A 21398-nucleotide genomic window follows, 5' to 3' on the forward strand; every position below is an offset into this window, starting at 1 on the left:
GAAACCCAATTTTTCCCTAGCAGATAACAATTCATGTTATATAGGCTTTCTCTCTAAAAATATTCTCCTAGTCTCATCTTTCAACATCATCTGCTAAATTTAACCATAGATACTTAAGTTACATTTTTTTCCATAAATGGTGTGAAGCAAAGGTATTCTAAAGAAGGAAAAATACACAGTGAAAGGTAGAAATAAATCCCAACTTTATTTGATTCTCTGACCTTGAAGAACTTATTTCAGCTTATTGGTCTGTAAATTTTATATAATGGCAATGCTTCTTTTGTAAGAAAAGTCATGTGAAGATTTAGCAAATAAAAAAATTATGGTTGGTATTGCAATTTATAGGAACACAAGCATAGTTGTCCTAAACTTTACTTCCAGAAATTCAAACTTTTAGGGACTCAAGTAACTTAACCACAAGTCCATATTTGTATGATGCTTTATAGCTTATAAGTAGTTTCTGTTAGTTACTCATTTAATCCTCATACATGTTGTATGAGAAAAATGATAGCATCTGAGGATACAGGAGCTCTAAGATGTCAACTGATTTGCCCAAGTTCATACAAAATTAAGAATCACTCTCTCTCTCTCTGTCTCTCCTCTCTCTGTGTGACTCTGACTTTCAAATAAATAAATAAATTCTTAAAAAAGAGAATCAAAGCTCAGATTAAAACCCTGTCATTTGATTCATCCAGTATATTCCCTTTATTTTAATGTACCTAGTTTGATGTTTTAAAAAGCTTATGAAACTATTCCTTGACTGGCACCGTGGCTCACTAGGCTAATCCTCTGCCTGCGGCACCAGCACACTGGGTTCTAGTCCCGGTCGGGGTGCCAGATTCTGTCCTGGTTGCTCCTCTTCCTGTCCAGCTCTCTGCTGTGGCCCGGAGTGCAGTGGAGGATGGCCCAAGTCTTTGGGCCCTGCACCCGCATGGGAGAACAGGAGAAGCACCTGGCTCCTGGCTTCGGATCAGCGCGGTGCGCCGACCCCAGCGTGCTGGCCCCAGCGGCCATTGGAGGGTGAACACGGTAAAGGAAGACCTTTCTCTCTCTCTCTCTCTCTCTCTCACTGTCCACTCTGCCTGTCAAAAAAAAAAAAAAAAAGAAGAAGAAGAAAGAAAGAAAGAAAACTATTCCTCATCCTAGTTTATAATATAGGAGTCAAGTGGATGATTCCATCAGAGAGTGGTCAATTTTTCTGGACTGATTAGAGATCCTGATGACTTCCTTTAGCCAATCACATTTTAAAAAATATATAGTCTCAATATTTTAAAAAAATATGTATTTATTTAAAAATATTTAAATTTTAAATTAATAAATTTTTAAAATATTTAAAAATAAATAAATATTTATTTAAAAGAAAGAGTGATAGAGAAAAAGAGAGAGAAAAAGATCTTTCGGCCGGCGCCGCGGCTCACTAGGCTGATCCTCCGCCTTGCGGCGCCGGCACACCGGGTTCTAGTCCCAGTCGGGGCGCCAGATTCTGTCCCGGTTGCCGCTCTTCCAGGCCAGCTCTCTGCTGTGGCCCGGAGTGCAGTGGAGGATGGCCCAAGTCCTTGGGCCCTGCACCCGCATGGGAGACCAGGAGAAGCACCTGGCTCCTGCCATCGGATCAGCGCGGTGCGCCGGCCGCAGCGCGCTGGCTGCGACGGCCATTGGAGGGTGAACCAACAGCAAAGGAAGACCTTTCTCTCTGTCTCTCTCTCTTTCAATGTCCACTCTGCCAAGCAGGGAGGGAGGGAGGGAGGGAGGGAGGGAGGGAAGGAAGGAAGGAAGGAAGGAAGGAAGGAAGGAAGGGAGGGAAAGAGATATTTCATCAGCTGATCCACTCCCCAAACGGTTGCAACAACCGTTTAAGTCAGGAGCCTAGAACTCTCACATGGGCGGCAGGAACCAAAGTATTTGGACCATCATCCGCTATTTCTCGGCACATTAGCAGGAAGCTGGGTCAGAATCATGGAGAAGTCAGGACTGGAACCAGATACTCTGATACAGGATGTAGGAGTTTTTTTTTTTTTTTTTAAGATTTATTTATTTATGGCCTGTGCCATGGCTCACTTGGCTAATCCTCTGCCTGTGACGCCGGATCTAGTCCCGATTGGGGCACCAGATTCTGTCCTGGTTGCTCCTCTTCCAGGCCAGCTCTCTGCTGTGGCCCGGGAAGGCAGTGGAGGATGGCCCAAGTGCTTGGGCCCCTGTACCCCCATGGGAGACCAGGAAGAAGCACCTGGCTTCTGGCTTCGGATCGGCGCAGTGCTCCAGCCGCAGCATGCCGGCTGTGGTGGCCGTTTGGGGGGTGAACCTATGGAAAAGGAAGACCTTTCTCTGTTTCTCTCTCTCTCACTGTCTAACTCTGTCAAAAAAATAAAAATAAAAAAGAAAGATTTATTTATTTATTTGAAAAACAGTTATACAGAGAAAGAAGAAGAGGCGGGGGGGGGGGGTCTTCCATCTTCTGGTTCACTCCCCAATTAGCCGCAACAGCCAGAGCTGAGCCAATTCAAAGCCAGGGGCTAGGTACTTCTTCTGGGCCTCCCACGTAGATGCAGGGACCCAAGAACTTGGGTCATCTTCTACTGCTTTCCCAGGCCACAGCAGAGAGCTGGATCAGAAGTGGAGCAGCTGGGACTCCAACCAGTGCCCATACGAGATGCCAGCACTGCAGGTGGTAGCTTTACCCTCTATGCCACAGCACCAGCCCCAGGATGTAGGAATTTCAAGCAACAGCTTAACTTGCTATGCCACAATGCCCACCACTTACATTCTTTTAACTATTTAATTCCTCATGTTATCCATTAATTTACTTATCTGTGCTTTTGTATCTATTAGATGTCTTCAATTTCAAAATAATTATAATACATTTCATATTGACATCACTTCAGGGAACACTGAATAAATGAGAGGAAACAGTAAGTCAGATGGTTTTATGGCATAGTGATTTGGCATAGGCCTAACAACATACATCTAGGTTCAAAATAGTATTTCTAGGGACAGTGTTTGCTGCAGCATTTTAGACTCCACTTGGGACACCAGCATCCCATATTGGAGTGCCTGAGTTTAAGTCCTGCCTTTATTTCCAATCCCGTTTCCTGACAGTGCACACCCTGGGAATCAGCAAGTAAGGACTCAAGTTTTGAGTCCTTGACACCCATGTGGGAGACCTGGAGGGAGTTCTGAGCTCCTGCTTATGACATGACTCAGTCCCAACTATTGTGGGCTTTTAGGGAGTGAACCAGAGGAAGGAAGGGCTGTGTGTGTGTGTGTGTGTGTGTGAGAGAGAGAGAGAGAGAGAGAGAGAGAGACTCTTGCCTTTCAAATAAGTCAATATAAATAAATAAATTTTAAAACATTGAACAGTATTAAGACTTCTAATTCCTTTATGTGTAAAATGGAGTCAGCAACACCTACGATTAGTGGGAGTTAATTAAATGCATGGTGTGTATAAGGATGTATGGTATGTATACAGAAATGTATTTGGCAGAATAATAAAAAGTAAACGCGAAATTAATGGAAATTTTACAACTTTTGTTGGGAAAAGTCATAAATAAGTCAGTTTGGAAAAGACCCTAAATATAGCTTGATTCACATGGGGGAAGTTGTGAATCACAGTTAGCAGCAAATGCTAGTTTCACAATTTCCCAATGTGAGGTCCTGATTGAAGTACTGATGACAGTGAACATTATATAATTCAATTTAGGATGCATAAACATAGCCCAGAGAATATTTAAATAATGTCCTTAAATGGAAAACAAAATTTAGACTTTTCTCATGAATGAAGATGCTATGTATCCCTTTCCAGCTACTGCCTGTTAAAAGTTTTATTCACCAGTTTTGTGTAAGAAGCAAAGCCTAAAAATGACAGATGGCAGGACAATTCTGGCTTCTCAAAAATGGTTTTCCTCCTACTCACACCAGCCCAAGGTCGTGTTGAATCAGGCATTGCAGCTGAATCCTCAGCACTGACTACTACTTCACAGTGTGACTCAGAAACCAACTGTGTTTCTCCTCCTCACTCACAGCCAAGCACTGAAACACATTTTGAATTCAGAGTCTGTATCTGAAGAAAATATAAGTGTAAAATGTCATCCAACTCCAACAAGTTTATGTATGTATATAAAAGCATAGAAGAATGGAAAAATCATTTTGATCAGACATTAAGTCATTGGTAGCAATCAAGGATTTAAAAGTATCTGGGCTTCATGAACTCAATGTCCTCTTAAGGAAGCAAAAAACTGAGGGTTAACCTTGATATGCCTCTTTTCCTTAACCTTCTCCCATTCCAATCAAAGCAACTGTACTTGCCACATTGCTCTCTCTTTTTTAAAGATTGATTGATTGATTGATTGATTGATTTGAAAGGCAGAGAGGCAGAGGGGGAGAGAGAGAGAGAGGAATCTTCCATCTACTGGTTCACTCCCCAAATGGCCACAATGGGCAGATTTGGGCCAATCCCAAATTGCCAGGAGCCAGGAGCTATTCCAGGTATTCCACATGGATGCAGGGACCCAAGGACCTGGGCCATCTTCCACTGCTTTCCCAGGTCATAACAGAGACCTAGATCAGAAATGGAGCAGTTGGAAACCGAACTGGTGCCCATATGGGATGCTGGTACTGCAGGCGGCAGCTTTACCTGCTACACCACTGTGCCAGCCCTGCCACATATCTCTTAAATCCTTGAGCTTATCTATGTCTCCCCTGCAATTTCTAGTCTAAGTCAACATCACCTATTTTTTTATCTCCCTATATTTAATCTAGATCCTACCCAATGCAGTCAGAGATTTCCTCAAAATGCAGACTTGGTCTTGTCACTGCCACCACTTCATTCTTGCTGCTTAAAGCCTTCAGCCCCAGCTTGTGGCACCAGCATCCCATATGGGTGCCAGTTCAAGTCCTGACTGCTCCACTTCCAATCCAGCTCCTTGCTAATGTGCCTGGGAAAGCAGCAGAAATAGGACAATTCCTTGGGTCCCTGAACACATGTTGGAGACCCAGAAAAATCTCCCAGCTCTTGGATTTGGATCAGTCCATCTCCAGCCTTTATGGCCATTTGGGGAGTGAACTAGTTGATAGAAGATCTCTCTCTCTTTCAAATAAAAAATCAATAATTTTTTTAAAAAGCCTTCAATGGTTTCCCTTAGTTCTATGACATAGGTTCTTAGCATAGGCTATAAGGCAAAGTGGTCTTGGTCAAAACAGTGTATTTAATCATCAGATTTCTTAGCCATTAATAAAAATTATAATTTTCAAAAAGATTTATTTATTTACTTTAAAAGTCAGAGTTATACAGAGAAAGGGAATGACAAAGAGAGAGATCTTCCATCTGCTGGTTTATTCCCCAGATGGCCAGGACTGGGACAGGCCAAAGCCAGGAGCCAAGAGTTTCATCTGAGTCTCTCACAAGGGTGGCAGGGGCCTAAACACTTGGGCCATCTTCTGCTGCTTTCTCAGGCCATTAACAGGAAGTCAGATTGGAAGTGGAGCAAACCAGCACCATATGGGATACCAGCATTGTGGGGGTGGCTTTACTCTCTATGTCACAATGTCAGCCCCAATGATGTTAATTTTAAAAGTAAATTTAGGAAGCAAAGAAATGGGGGAAGGCATTTGGCTTAGTGGTTAAGCCACTGGTCCAGAAAGCCATGTCCTATACTGGGATGTCTGGGTTCAATACCTGGGCTTTGACTACTGATGCCAGCTTCCTGGTAAGATGGAGCCTGAGAGCTACCACTAATGGCTTAAGTGGTAATTACTCAAGTAGAACCCATGACACCCACCTAGAAGACTTGAATTAAGACCTTGGCACCTGGCTTCAGTCTGGCCCAGCCCTAGCCACTGCAGGCCTTTGTGGAATGAACCAGCAGATGGGAGCTCACTCTCTGTCTTTGTCACCCTCAAATTAAAAAAAAAAAAAAGGCAAAGAAATGTACTAAAAAGACCCCATGGGAGACCAGGAGAAGCACCTGGCTCCTGCCATCGGATCAGCGTGGTGCGCCGGCCGCAGCATGCCGGCCGCGGCGGCCACTGATGGAGGGTGAACCAACGGCAAAAAGGGAGACCTTTCTCTCTGTCTCTCTCTCTCACTGTCCACTCTGCCTGTCAAAAAAAAAAAAGAATATTGTCACTAGGAAGAAGAAACCGAATTTATGAAGAAAAATATGAAAGCCTATGGGAAGGCTGGGTCAAGCTCAGGAAATGGATGCTGCAGCCTGCACTGCCAATACTCTGGAAGTCTGGCCAAGGCACGAAGACAATTCCTCACTGTTTTGTTTCTGGATCTTGTTCCAAAAAAATTGAGTGGATGCACCTGACAGGCTGAAGCCAGGCCATGCGCCCACACCTAGCAGTTTGAGAGCTTAACTTCTGCAATGTTAGACTAGCTGGCCTCCCAGTAAAAAATCCCCAAACACAAGAAGGGGTTCCAAATTCTGAGGGGAGAGATGGAGAGAGGCAGAGAAAGAGAGAGAAAGAAGAAGAGGGAGAAGGAAAATATTTGCTAGAACTTGATTTCACCCTTGCTCCTTCTCTGGCATCATCCCATCCCACCCTCTCCACACTCCAGCTACAGTGTTCCTTCCTTCAGACATTTCTTTTATCAAGCTTTCCTGTCTTCCTGTAATATTCTTTTCATTACTAGCAACCCACTCTCCTCTATTCCAGGCTAGTGTCAGGCTACTGGCAGGAAAAGGAAGGGACAAAAAGTGAATTCATTGAAGGAACCATTTACAAATGTGTGTTACAGTTAAGGGAAGTCAACTAGCTATAATGAAGCATCTGCAACCAGCAACAGCAGGAAGGCCTTTCACTCTTCACCTAAGGGAGTAGGAGATGGGTAGCTCCTAGAATGCAGAGAATAGCTACAGCTTGCAGCAAAGAGAAGATGACAATCCATAGCCTTGCACAGAAGGGGAGAGACTAGCCTCATTTTACTCTGCTCCTGTCCTCTTAGTCTGCTGTTGATACCGCTCATGGGTCAAACCCCCAGACTGAGGACAGAGAGGCAGGTTGCCTCTCGCTGGAGGCCACAGAGGCAACCTCCTGGAGCACAATAGGATGGAGGGGCTAAAGCAATTCAGTACAGTCAGTGTTCTTTACTTGAGGTTCCTTTCATTAACAGTATGCAAGTCCATCTGTGACTATATAATGATAAGTGGTTTTAAAATTATTATTATTGTCCATCTTCCACACTAGATTGTGAATTCCTTGAGGTCAGGAATTGTCTCTATCTTTGTTTACCATTGTTTCCCTAGGAACTAACATAGTACTTGATGTAAGATGGGACTCAATCAATATTTCTTGAACCCATGAAGGTATCTGCTATATGGGATGATGTGCTTTACAGAGTCTAATTATTGATGCCATATCTTCCTACTTCTTTGCCAGCCATGCTATTTCCAGCTTTTCTTTTTTTTTCTTTTTTTTTTTTTTTGTCCACCTAGTAAAATGGCTTCAACTGCAAAATCTGTCAGATTCTGCCTAGACTGAGTTGAAATTCTAATAATTTATTTTGCCCAAAATTCTTCTCCGCTTGTTTAACTTTGTTAGCTAATTTATTGAGAGCTCATTCTATGGCATATATGCAGAAAACTAACTTAAGCTTCATGATAGCCAAAAAGTCTAAACCAAAACACACAGGAAACATTTCAAGTTGAATCTCTTTGCCTTTGTGCTATATTAAAATATGCCTTGAAACAGGCATATGCTATATGGTGAACTGCATATGGCTTATGACAGCCCCTATTCATATGGAAAATATGCTAATAATATCCTCTACAGGAAGTAAAAGTGGAACCAGATTTACATTTTCCTAAATCGATTTATCTGGTATCTGTATCTACAAATACTGTTTTCCAGTATCACAAGGGTAATGAGATAGAAGCTGAACAGAGGTGGCTGGTGTATGAGGTCAGTTACAAAAGAATTCCCTCAGATGAAGACAAATGTAATCCATGATTTAGGAGGTCAGAGGCAGGGCAATGTTGATGGCTAATGAGATATGTAGAGAAGCCCCTGAGCCATGTCAAGGGGATTACCTGAAGGATCAGCTCATACCTCCCTACTTAGCACCTCCCAAATGTTATTCCCATCTTTTAGCCTTATAGATTTGACTTATTTTAACTGGCTAGAGTCCTATCAGGCCTATGCCTGCAGCTCCTTTTATAATACTATTTTAAAATGTCTCCTTTACAATCCTGAAATGGAATTCATAGGTAACACAATTTATACAAAACATTTTAATACCAATGTAATGATCTAACTATATTTTAAAAGCATTAATAAAACCCACTTATAATAAAGTAATATATGTCACAGAATGTAAACTCTCAGACACTCAGAAGCTTACATCTTGGGGTAGTCTCAGAATCACCATGAATGTAACAACCACAAATACAAAGCATGAAACTGAATTGGAGACTCCAATACCATGAGTGGTGATGTCCAGGACATAAGTTTCCAAAACAGTAAGCAACTCTTCGTAAAGTTCCCCAGAAACCAATGTACAAAATTTCTTTGGCTTATTTAATAGTTAGAATCCTAGAAAATTCATAAATTAAAAAAATACATAAAACTACACATATCCTTATATAAAATGGAGTTGGGTATAGGCACAGATAATAAATTCTATATGTACATGAAAATCCAATAAGACATTTGAAAGTCTTATTCAATTTACAGACCAAGTTTTTGAAGTACGGGTATGTCTTATACAACGTAGAACTTCTAGAAGTATCTTCCAATTATGTTAATAAGCTAAAAAGGGTCTATAAGTTTCCAAAATGTCCCAAAGGTGTGTGTCACCTGTTGAGAACTGCTGGACTATAGGCCTCAGTAATCAGTTTTCTGACTGTGAGTACTGCCGTGATGTTGACATTTTAAACCTTTCTCTGACTGGTACAAACCTTTGTAGCAGTCTCAGAAACAAAATCCGTCTAACTTAACAAAAGCAATGAAAAAGTTTGCAGAAGAGATGATGCAGCAGTTTATTCAACTGAAAGAAGAGATAAGCAAGTAAGCCTCAGTGTATCATTTAGGATTAAGTTCCAATAAACATGATAAAATATGAAAAAAAAACAGTGGCACAAAAAGGTATATTTCTAATTTTCTCTCACATGCACCGAACAAGTCCAGAGCTGGTACAGTGGTTCTCCACAAAATTCCCAGTGAACAGGCTCTGGGCTCACAGCTCCACCATTCTTAGGATGTAGCTCTGATCCTCAGGGTCCAAGAAAGCAGCAGCATTCAAGAATAGATGAAGAACAAGGCAAATGGTATGTCCCAAGTATCTTCTAAGGAAGGTTCTTAGAAGTTGCCACAAGACAATTCCACTTATATCTCATTGGCCATAATTTAGTTATATGCCTATGCTTATGTGCAGAAAAGCCAGGAAGAGCAGTGTTTGTTCTGGGTGGTCATGGAACTAGTTGAAAAGTCTATTACTAAAGAAGAAAGAAAAATGGATAGCAGATGACAAATTAATAATCCATGTTCTACTTTGAGAAGGAGACAAATTTGGATAACTCCAGAGATCTTGTATCTGCTGGTTCACTTCCCAGATGGCTGAAACAGCCAGGGTGGGCCAGGTTGAAACTAGAAGTGTGGAACTCCATCCAGGTTTTCCACACATTGGCAGGGACCCAAATTTTGGAGCAATCGCTTTTTGCCTCCCAGGATGTTCATTAGCAGGAAGCTGGATCAGAAGCAGAGTAGCTGGGACTCAAATAAGGCATTCTTATATGGGATGTGGGAGTCCAAAGCACTGGCTTATCCCACTGTACCACAACATCCACCCCAGTTTAATATTTCTAAGACAAAAAAGATATCTTTGTATCCATGAGCCAAATTTCCAAAATCAAAAACCATTAAGGAGCTTCTAGTTTAACATGGCAGATTAATTAGATGTGTTTGTCTCCACATGTTTCTGAAACCCCGGAAAAAAAGATGGTATAAAGCATAAGGCAAAAGAAAATGAATACTGGCAGACAAAAAATAATGAATTTTTGAAAGTCAGGAAACAGATGGAAGACTGTTAACAAAAGAAGTTAAAATTTGGGGCCGGCGCTGAGGCATAGCGGGTAAAGCCACCTCCAGTGCCAGCATCCCATGTGGGCATGGGTTTGAGCCCCAGCTGCTCCACTTCAGATTCAGCTTTCTGTTATGGCCTGTGAAAGCAGTAGAAGAAGGCCCAAGTGCTTGGGCACCTGCACCCACATGGAGACCCAGAAGAAGCACCTGGCTCTTGGCTTTGGATCAGCACAGCTCTAGCCATGGTAGCCAATTGGGGAGTGAACCAGCAGATGGAAGACCTCTTTCTCCCTCTGCCACTCCTTCTCTCTCTGTGTAACTCTGACTTTCAAATAAATAAGTAAATCTTTTTTTTTAAAAGGAAGTTAAAATTTAAGAGTACAAATAGGGCCAGTGCTGCGGCTCACTAGGCTAATCCTCCGCCTTGCGGCGCCGGCACACCGGTTCTAGTCCTGGTCGGGGCGCCGGATTCTGTCCCGGTTGCCCCTCTTCCAGGCCAGCTTTCTGCTGTGGCCAGGGAGTGCAGTGGAGGATGGCCCAAGTACTTGGGCCCTGCACCCCATGGGAGACCAGGATAAGTACCTGGCTCAGCGTGGTGCGCCGGCCGCAGCGCCTGCCGTGGCAGCCATTGGAGGGTGAACCAATGGCAAAAGGAAGACCTTTCTCTCTGTCTCTTTCTCTCACTGTCCACTCTGCCTGTCAAAAAAATTAAAAAAATAAAAAAAGAGTACAAATAGGTAGATACCAAGAACACAGCCATCAATTTACCCTGCAGGCATTCACAATGGCTGATGGCTTAGAAACCTGAGTATTTCCTTTACATAAAAAAAGAAATGTTTTTGGGTCTGGCACTGTGGCATAGTGAGTAAAACTGCCACCTGGGATGCCAGCATCCCATATGGGTGCCAGTTTGTGTTCTGGCTGCTCCACTTCTGAACCAGCTCCCTGCTAATGGCCTGGGAAGCAGCAAAAGATGGCCCAAGTGGTTTGGGCCCCTGCCATCCACAGAGATCTGAATGAAGCTCCTGGCTCCTAGCTTCAACTCAGCACCACCCTGGCCATTTCGGGGGTGGGGGGACAGCAAACCAATGAATAGAAAATTTCTCTCTCTTTCTGTCTCTCCCTCTCTTTGTAACTCTTCCAAATAAATAAATAAATCTTTAAAAAAATGTTTTGAGCCTTATGATTAAATTATGGGTAGGCACACCATTGGATGGAATTCTGTCAAGTAAATATACTATGTACTCAAGCAAGGAAATTAGTATATCCTACCTCCATCTGGATAAAATTAATGTCACATTATGAAAAATACAAGTAGATAACCAAAAATTATATTTGAGAAAAGCTTCCAATACCAACAATACACTCCACAGTAAACAAAGACTGCAAGGAGGAGACTTTAGTACAAGCTGTAACTTATATTGTCAGAGAGATAAAAGAAGATACTATATCTATGAAACAAGAAGAGGATGATTTTTTAAAAAGTAGGAATAATCAGAACAAGAATCAGTTTACTGAAATTAAAAATATCATGAAACAAGCAAAAAGTTCAGTAAAAGGGTTAGAAGATAAAGGCAAGGAGATCTCCTAAAAAGTGATATCAAAAGATAAAAAGATAGGCAGTAAGAGAGGAAAAAATAAGATGTTTTAAAGGTTCATCCCAGGCTGTCTAATGTATGACAGGATTTCTAGAAGAAGATAACAGGGGGGAAAAATGATGGGAGGAATTATCAAATAAATTCAACAACAAATTGTACCATAGGTGAAAATATGCAATGTCAGATTGGAAGGTCCAATTACATACTCAGCCTGATGAATAAGGAAAGACTTATAACAAATTATAATATGACATCTCAGGACACTAAGAATAAACTTAAAATTTCCAGGAGATTAAGGATGAAAGCAGGCACATAAGGAGGATGAGGAGTCAGAATGGGTATCATCAAACTGACTGACAGCAACGTTCAGAAGGTGATGAAGCAATGCCTTTCCCTTTGTGAGAGCAAGTTACTTCCATCCTAGAATTCTGTTCCTGTCTTTCAGTAACAATCAACCAGGAAGGCAAACATGCACTCTTTCTTACCCTACTGAAGTGCGGGTCCCTGTACTAGAGACCTAACAAAAAACCTGGAAAACAGAGGATGTCACATATAAAAGTAGTACAGTAATGTTCCCTTATCTACAGTTTTGCTTCCCATATTTCAGTTACTTGCAGGGAACCATGGTCCAAAAATATTGAATAGAAAATTCCAGAAACAAACAATTCACACATTATAAATTGCAAGATATTTTAGAGTGTTACCTGAACACAGAATTGTGATAGATTGATAGTCAATTTGGTAACCAAAATAGCTCTGTGTGACTAACAGGTACAGTAGCATATACAATATGGACAAGCTAGACCAAGGGATAATTCACATCCCAGGCAAAGTTAAGCTATATATGAACATATGATTCAGAACAGCTTCCTGTAGATCAATGGAGGAGATCAACAGTAGCCCAAAGCTACTTCACTATGCCTATACTTCATCTCATCATATAGGCACTGTATCAATTCATATCATCATAAGAAGAAAGCTGACTTCAGTACAGTAAGATATCTGAGAGATAAAAAGATTCCATTCACATAGCTCACTACAATATATTGTTATGATTGCCCTGCTTTATTATTTGCTATATTGTTTATCATTTATTGTGCCTAATTTATGAATTAAACTTTATCATAGGCTTGCATGTACAGGAAAAGACATAGTATGAATGTATTTTTTTAAATGGAATTAAAATATAAATTTGGGGCCAGCATTGTAGTTCAATGGGTTAAGTTGCCAACACCTGCAATGCCAGTTCCATTCCTGGCTGCTGCATCTCCAACTCAGCTTCCTGATAATGTGCGAAAATGGCCCAAATTCTTATGTCTCTGCCACCCATATAGGAGACCAGGATGGAGTTCCCATCTCCTGGTTTTGGCATGGCCCAGTCCTGGCTGTTGCAGCATTTGAGGAGTAAACCAACAGATGGAAAATCTCTCTCAGGGCCAGTGCTGTGGTGTATTGGGTAAAGTTGCCACCTGCAGTGCCGACGTCCTATCTGGGTGCCGGTTCCCATCCTGGCTCTCTGCTGTACCCTAGGAAAGCAGTAGAAGATGGCCCAAGTCCTTGAGCCCCTGCACCCATGTGGGAGACCCTGAAGAAGCTCCTGGCTCCTGGCTTCGGATTGACACAGCTCCGACCATTGCAGCCATCTGGGGAGTGAACAGCAGATGAAAGACCTCTCTCTCTCTCTGCCTCTCCTCCTCTCTCTGTGTAACTCTGAATTTCAAATAAATAAATAAATCTTTTTAAAAAATGTCTATCACTACAGACTTAAAAAAGAAAATCTCTCTTTGTGTCTCTCCTACTCTTCTCTTGTCACTGTGCCTTTTAAATAAATAAATATTTCTTAAAAATAAAATATGACTCATTTTGGTGCAAAGAGAATTTGAAATCCATGTAGTTTATCATAAAACATATTTCCCATGGAATTTTTTTAAGTGTCTTCATCTATATAGGGTTCAGTACCATCCACAGTTTCACGCATTTGCTGAGTGTCTTGGAATGCATCCCCTGTTGGTAAGGGGAGAATACGATACAGAGGGGGACTATTGTATATGGGATGACAATCTACGCAATCTAGGTAACAGCCGGTCTAGACAGGGGCAGGAGGACAGAGACAGCTGATAGATTATCAGAAATGTTGAATGTAGTATTAATAAACATCTGAAAAATCTAATAAAACGCTTACTCATAGTGATAGAAAATTGATAAGATAGAAACTTGGGCAATTCTCAGTGCCAAAGAAGACAAAAGGCTGTACTTACACAAAGCAGTCGAAGCACACTACATGGCTTACCAGTGACCATCACTCACATAATGGTAACACTAAATATTTAGTCAAGTAGAAATCAGGTTAGAAATATGTTAGGATGATAGGGAATGAAAGTATTGAATGAGTAACTAATAGATAGTGTCTAAAATTTAAAAATGAAGGAAAAGAACTTCAGCAACCAGCAATTTATGTTGGGAAAAACTGCCAATGATTTAAAAGCATTGGGACAGGGTGAGGGTGGCCGGTGCTGTGGTGTTGTGGGTAAAGTCACCGCCTGTGATACCGGCATCCAACAAGGGCACGGGCTTGAGTCTCAGCTGCTCCACTTCTGATTCAGCTCCCAGCTAATGCACGTGGGAAAGCAGTGGAAGATGGCCCAGATGCTTGGGCCCCTGCACCCACATGGGAGACCCAGAAGAATCTCCTGGCTCCTGGCTTCAGCCTGCCACAGCCTCAACTGCTGTGGTCATTTAGGGGCTGAACCAGCGGATGCAGGATCTCTCTCTCTCTCTCTCTCTCTCTGTCTCCCTCTCCTTCTCTCTCTCTTTAACTCTTTCAGATACATAAATTAACCTTAAAAATAGAAAATAAAAACATCTGGGAAGCACAGGTCAGGGGAGGAAGGAAGAATCAATTTCTTTTTAGTATAAGCTCTGTAGTGATATTTAATATTGTATATAACTTTGTACTACCTTGATAAAAATTATAATCTCCCCAAAAAGAACCAATGAGAATAAATTCAGATATTATTCATGTGTTAGCTTACATCATACACCATTGTCAACACTCCATTGAGTGTGAATTTTCTACAGAGACGCAGTATTTGCTTAAATTAGGAAAATGTTACTGCTTCATATGCCTCATCTACCTCAGTGACCAGTATTTGAATTTTCAAATGATTAAAAAAGAAAAACTTTCTTAGTGTCTGCATGTGATAAATGAATATCTCAAAGCAAATTTGCTTCCCAAATGCTCATGTATTTTCCGTATTTACTATACCACAACTGTTTGGCATTTGACAACCAAATCAAAAGCCTGCCTTGCTCTGCTCTACCTTGGTCTGGTTCTCCCCATAAAGGTCATGACGTTATTCTGTCATCCGGTGCCTTCTATTTTTACTCCTCATTTGAGTAATTCCCATATTTCACTTTATAAATTACTAAATATTCAGTATTCTATAAATAACAATATATATTATACAGTATAAATATACTGCATATATTTTACTTAAAACTAATATAAATGTATGTGTGTATTTAGATACATATATTTAACAGTGAAGACATTTATAACTCAGAATGCATTAATCTAAATACATTTGCCATGTCTCTAATAAAATGTACTTTTCTGGTAGACAGAACAATCTGTCAGTGTCTACGTGACAGTAAATACCTGTCTTAGAATTTAACTAGTCAAATATACACTCAAAATTCATTTCGGTTTTTTTTTTTTTTCAAGATTTATTTTATTTGTTTGAAAGATAGAGTTACAGAGGTAGAGACATAAAGAGAGGTCTTCCATCTGCTGGTTCACTCCCCAGATGGCCACAATGGCTGGAGCTGTGCCGATCCGAAGCCAGGAGCCAGGAGCTTCTTCCAGCTCTCCCACGTGGGTACAGGGGCTCACAGACTTGGGCCATCTTCTACTGCTTTCCCAGGCTACAGTAGAGAGCTGGATCAGAAGAGGAGCAGCTGGGACTAGAACCAGCGCCCATATGGGATGTCAGCACTTCAGGCCAGGGCTTTAACCTGCTGCACCACAGCGTTGGCCCCAAAAATTTATCTCTTTACATGAACATTTTCTTTTCTAAATGTTTCTAACAAGTATATTCTACCATACTAAGATCATTTTCCATACCAAAGACTTCTGATAAACTGTAAAGAGGATTTTATTAATTAAAATTCAGTATTTATTTTGGAGACTCACCTTAGCAAAGTTTTGATTTAAGAAAGCAGTGAAGCAAGAAAAATGTTCTCTGTCCATGGTTCTTTCCTGACAATTATGACTTCGCCAAAAACCTGCTGAAAGTGAAATACATGAGAACAATAAGAAACATTTCATCACTGGGAAACCCCAAGGGGTAGGTTGAAAAGTTATCTCAGAAAGTTAATCTAGATATCCTACCTTATGATTCAATCAAAATTAATATGCCTTCTCGCCCAACCCAAATACATGGGGGGAGGGGAGAACATCCTGCATAAATCTTTTACCTGAATTATTGGGGGAATAGCTATAATTTTCATTTACTTTTTCAGTGGAATTACTATTTCAGTATAAGGAAGATTTTGGTAAATTATTTATCATCCACTGCTCCATAATATTCCAAATATAGGAATCAACAAATAATATAGTAGAAAGCTTTCAAAATACAGGTGGCAACTAAATTGCCTTCATGCAATATACTTAACTATTTTTTTTAAAAAAAGATCTATTTATTTATCTGAAATTCAGAGTTACAGAAAGGCAGAGTCAGAGACAGAGGAGGGCAGGCTTCCATCCACTGGTTCACTCCCCAGATGGCCACAACGGTGAGAGCTGGGCCAATCTGAAGCCAGGAGCCAGGAACTTCTTCCAGGTCTCCCAAGCGGGTACAGGGGCCCAAGCATTTGGGCCATCTTCCACTGCTATCCCAGGCCATAGCAGAGAGCTGGATCAGAAGTGAAGCAGTCAAGACTCAAACTGGGGCTCATATGGGATGCCAGCACTGCATGCGGCAGCTTTACCTGCTTTGCCACAGTGCTGGACCCCTTAACTATTTTCTTAATAAAAAATCTGGACCAATATAAGCTGAAACACTCTTATGGGAAACATAACAAAACTTGAAATCAGAGTTATCTTCCTAGGAAATCCAGACTATGTCATCATTAAAAATATGCTTCATTAAAAACCACAGAGAAACACATGATTCAAAAAAAGAATACAATGAGGCATGTGTCCTTGTCAAGGGACACAATCAAAACTAAGTGGTGTCTATTAGTGCTGACAAATCCGTGGAAAGACTATAAGATTTTATTTGCATTGTATTCTTGACAATAGACAAAGATATCAGAAGTATAATCCAGGGCACCAAGCCAAGAAAGGTGATGTCTTCTTGGCTGCCTATCCAAGCCACAGCCATTCTCACGGCGTCCTGCCTGGCAGGCAGCCTGATCTTAGTTCCACCAGTGCCTTGCCTGTGCTTGTCTCACTCACTAATCCTCTTCAAGGCAGAGCTTTGTGTTCGAGCTGGTTGAAGAGGGTCAGCTCTTTTTCCCCGCTCCCTGAAGAATTTTCCTACATGGATATTTCTCTTGTGGTCAACCACAGTAATCCAGAAAGAGCATGCATTTTAGAAACAGAGGGATTTGGATTAAGTACATTTCAACTATTGTACTTAACTTCTCTGAGCTTCAATTTCTGTCTCTACAGAGACAAAACTCTCCATTATGTTGATGGATATTATATCTGAGGGTACTGTAATTTCTACATTTTAAGGTTGTGTGCTTACCATAATACATTTGGTGTACTACAGAATACAGAATTACTTTTAGATTGTGCCCACTTTTTTGATGCCTAATTTCAGAATTAGAGTCATCATTGACACTTAAAAACTTTCTTCTCCTGTCAGATTAGATCTCTGAGTACATATAATCTGCTGAGCAACAGATGTGTTTATTATGTATTTGCCATGTTGTAGTATGTGCAGGGTAGAATAGTTAGGAGAAAACATTTTGGAATCAGACAGACCTGGTTCAAATTCAATCTGCACCGCTTCTTCTGTACCTTAGGAAAGCCAATTAACTTCTCTGAGCCTATGCTTTCAATTTGTAAAACAGAAAAATAATACTTTTTCTATCGACCTCAAAAGCATTTCTGTGGGAGTAAAACTGGATAATATATGCTTGGTGAATAATAAGATGTTGTACAAATATAAGTTATTTTTATTATTGCCACTATGGTTATTGTAATGAACTATTTCACTTTTATTAAAAATGTTTATTTTTTACAATTCATGCATTTATGTATATGACACAGAAAGAGAGACAGAAAGGTCTCCCCAAATGACCTCAATAGTCAGAACTGGGCCAGGCTGAAGCAAAGAGCCTAGAATTCAATCCTGATTTCCCATATGGAAGACAGTGACTTAAGTACCATCACCTGCTGCCTCCCAGGGTGCACATTAGCAGAAAGCTGGAATTGGGCCTTGAACTAGGGACTCCAATATGGGATATGGGCATCCCAAGCAGCGGCTTAACTGCTGAATGAAATACCACCCTAAGTAATGGAATTGTTATAAATAGTACTCAATTTTATTATTCCTGAGAGATGATTTAGAAAAAATTTATCTCATTTAAGAAAAACTAGTTATTACATGGCCAGCTCCCTCTTACACTGGGGAAAAGATGAAATTAATAAACAAATATTTAAATAAAGACTAATAACAAAAAAATTAAAATGCACCTTCTAGTTTGCATGCTAATATCAACAATTTCTTGGACAAATCTTCCTAATTAATTTTTTTTGGTTCTCTTATCTCTAAAATAATTACAGGGGCCAGTTTTGTGGTGTAACACGTTAAGTCGCCACCTACAACATAGGCATGCCACATGGGCACTGGTTCGACTCCCAACTGCTCCACTTGTGACCAGCTCCCTGCTAATGTGCCTGGAAAGGTAGCGGAAGATCTCCCACAATATGGCGCTGAGAGAGAGCAAACAACTTCCACACAGCTGCCTCACCAATTCAACTAACAAGCTGCAGGAGCTGATCCTGCTCCTGATTGGAGGAGAGCAGCATGCTTGGTGTGTGGGCAGCAGAGTTAGGATTGGTGGAAGAGGACTATAAAGGAGGAGAGAGACAAAATGCACCAGGAACATCTGAGGAACATCTGAGCAACCCCTGAGAGAGCTGGCCAGCGGTGTGCCACTCCTCTGCGGAAGCGGGGAAAGCAGCGGGGGTGCCGCCCCTCCGTGGAGGTGTGGGGGGGGGGCGGCAGCAAACCCAGGACGGCGTCATTCCTCTGCGAGTGGGGGGCCGGCAGCAAATCCGGGAAGGGCCGGGCAAAAAGAACAGCGCAGGGTCCGGTGTTGTTCCTCCGTGAGTGGGGGAGCAACAGTGCCCACCCCTCTCTATATTTTTTAAAGCCAATAGAAGTGTACATCAAAAAGGGTAAACTTTAACATGAGTAAATTTTTAAAACTCTACTAGGATATTGGAGGATTCCAGTACAAAATGTAGATGATGACTGTAAGAAAAATGAATGACAGGGCAGGCATTTGGTGTAGTGGTTAAGGGGCTGCTTGGGATATCCACATCATATATCAGAGTGACTGGTTCAAGTCCTGGCTACCTCATTTTGTGATCCAGCTTTCTATGGATGCACACCACAGAGGTCCCTGTCACACTCCTGGCAGAGCTGAATAGAGTTCCAAGTTCCAGTCTTCAGTCAGGCCCAGCCCTTGCTGTTGTGGCAATTTGGAGAGTGAGCCAGTGGATGGAAGATCCATCTCTCTCCTTTTCAAGTAAAATAAAAATAAAAACTTAACAATTATGTTAAATGTATAGCAGAGGGTGGGCACTGGCCTATAATTTAAGATGTAGTGTAAGACATCCACATCCCACATCAAGACTACCTGGTTCCAGTTCCTGCCTGCAGCTCGTGACTCCAGTTTCCTGATAATGCAGACTTTGCAAAGCAGCAGTGAAGGCTCAAGTACGTGGGTTCCTGACATCCACATGGGAGACCTGTGTTGAATTCCCAGCTCTTAGTTTCGGCCAGGTCATGGCCAGTCCCACCCACTGTGGGCATCTGGGGAATGAATCAGTGGATAGGTGCTCTCTCTCTCTCTCTCCCTCTGTCTCTCCGCCTGTCAAATAAAGAAATTAAAAAAATATTAAATGAAAATGTACGACATCTCTAGTGAAAAGGATAGGGAAGGAGCTGAACTAAAGCACCTTTGGAAAATGGTATCTTGATTCAAAATGTAAAACCAAAGATAAGAACAACTGTAGATAAATGTTATACTCTAGTCTGGAAATTAGTTTCTTACATGGATACAGGTTAAGACTTCTGAAAGTACTTTACAACAGTGCTAATGTTGAAGAATGATAAATCATAGATAACAGGAGCCAATAAGAAGGAAAAGTGACAAATCAACATAAGGAGAAACTAGGGGCCAGCACTGTGGTATACTGGGTAAAGCTGCCGCCTGCAGTTCCCACATACCTCATGGGTGCCGGTTCAAGTCCTGGTTGCCCCACTTCCAATCCAACTCCCTGCTAATGCACCTGGGAAAGCAGTGAAAGGTGGCCCAAGTACTTGAGCCCCTACACCCATGTGGGAGACCCAGAAAAAGCTCCTGGCTCCTGGCTTTGGATCAGCCCAGCTCTAGCCATTGCAGCCATTTGGAGAGCAAACTAGTGGATGGAAGTTCTTTCTCTCTCTGCCTCTGCCTCTCTGTAACTCTGACTTTCAAATGAATAAATAAATCTTAAAAAAAAAAAAAAGAGGAAACTAGAATAAACCTGTGACACTAAGTTAGAGTTTGAGACATCAGCATGAATTTACATTAAGTTTAATGCACTGATTGGTAGGTAAGCAGGTATATAGATAGAGAAACAGACTGTGTATTCATGGAAACACATGCATATAAGGCTACTTAAAGTTTGTAGAATGATGTAACTGAAAGATAAGTTTATTTTGGTACAGAAAAATTTTGAAATCCATGTACAATTTTTTTTTCATTTTCCATGAGACCTTTTTGAAGATTCCTCATACATTTCCTAGCTCTGTCCACTGTGAAGGCCTAGAGGGAATATCCACCAAGCAACAGTGAGTATATTTGTGCCCAAATCTTGGTTTCTAAAAATCATTCTTCAATAAAAGAAACCAAGGCTCCTTGAGAATGACTTATCCTAGTGTTATGATGAGAAAAATACTAGACAAAGGGACAGTAATTGTGGCACAGTGATTTAAACAGCTGCTTGGGATCCCCACATTCCATATCAGAGTGCAGTTTCAAGTCCTGACTACTCCACTTATGATCCAGCTTCCTGCTAGTGCACACCCTGGGAGGCAGCAGATGATGCCCCATGTGATTGGGTTCCTGTCACACAAGTAGAAAACCCAGAAGGAGTTCCTGGCATCTTGTTCCAGCATAGCCTGGTGTTGGGTGTTGAAGGCATTTGGGGAATGAACCAGCAGATCAAGACCTCTCTATCTATCTCTGTCATGCTGCCTTTCAAATAAACAAAGATAAATAATGAACAAATTTCAAAAATAAAAGAAAATACAAGATGAACTGGAAGAAAAGTAATTATAGTGTCAGAAAAAAGGCAAAGAAAAGCTCAGGGAAAAAAAAAAGTTCTATGGAAACCAGTGTAAAAAAGTTCCCATTAGCCAAAGCTGGCCAAAAATTGAATAAACATGTTATTTTGAGATGACACAAATTTTAAAAAAAGTTAAAAGACTGGAAAGTAATTGTCTCTGGGAAATCAGAAGCAACAGAGAGGCAGGTACTGTTGTTCTTTGTCCA

The 21398-nt window shown here is 41.2% G+C and overlaps 1 protein-coding gene across 3 annotated transcripts in view; it reads right to left on the minus strand.

Annotated features, from left to right (window-relative positions):
* ACYP2 (acylphosphatase 2) overlaps positions 1–21398 on the minus strand; it is a 340256-nt gene that overhangs the window by 234385 nt on the left and 84473 nt on the right. For all 3 annotated transcript variants that reach the window (XM_089327660.1, XM_089327659.1, XM_089327661.1), the window contains exons 2-3: positions 19497–19730; positions 15811–15905 (exon numbers count right to left, since the gene is read on the minus strand). In XM_089327660.1, the coding sequence (XP_089183786.1) occupies positions 15811–15867 (57 nt within the window). In that variant the 5' untranslated portion in view covers positions 15868–15905; positions 19497–19730. The remainder of the gene's footprint in view (positions 1–15810; positions 15906–19496; positions 19731–21398) is intronic.

This window comes from Oryctolagus cuniculus, chromosome 2 (assembly GCF_051225735.1).
Source record: "Oryctolagus cuniculus isolate XC-2025 breed Fujian yellow rabbit chromosome 2, ASM5122573v1, whole genome shotgun sequence".
In the NCBI taxonomy this organism is placed as follows: domain Eukaryota; kingdom Metazoa; phylum Chordata; class Mammalia; order Lagomorpha; family Leporidae; genus Oryctolagus; species Oryctolagus cuniculus.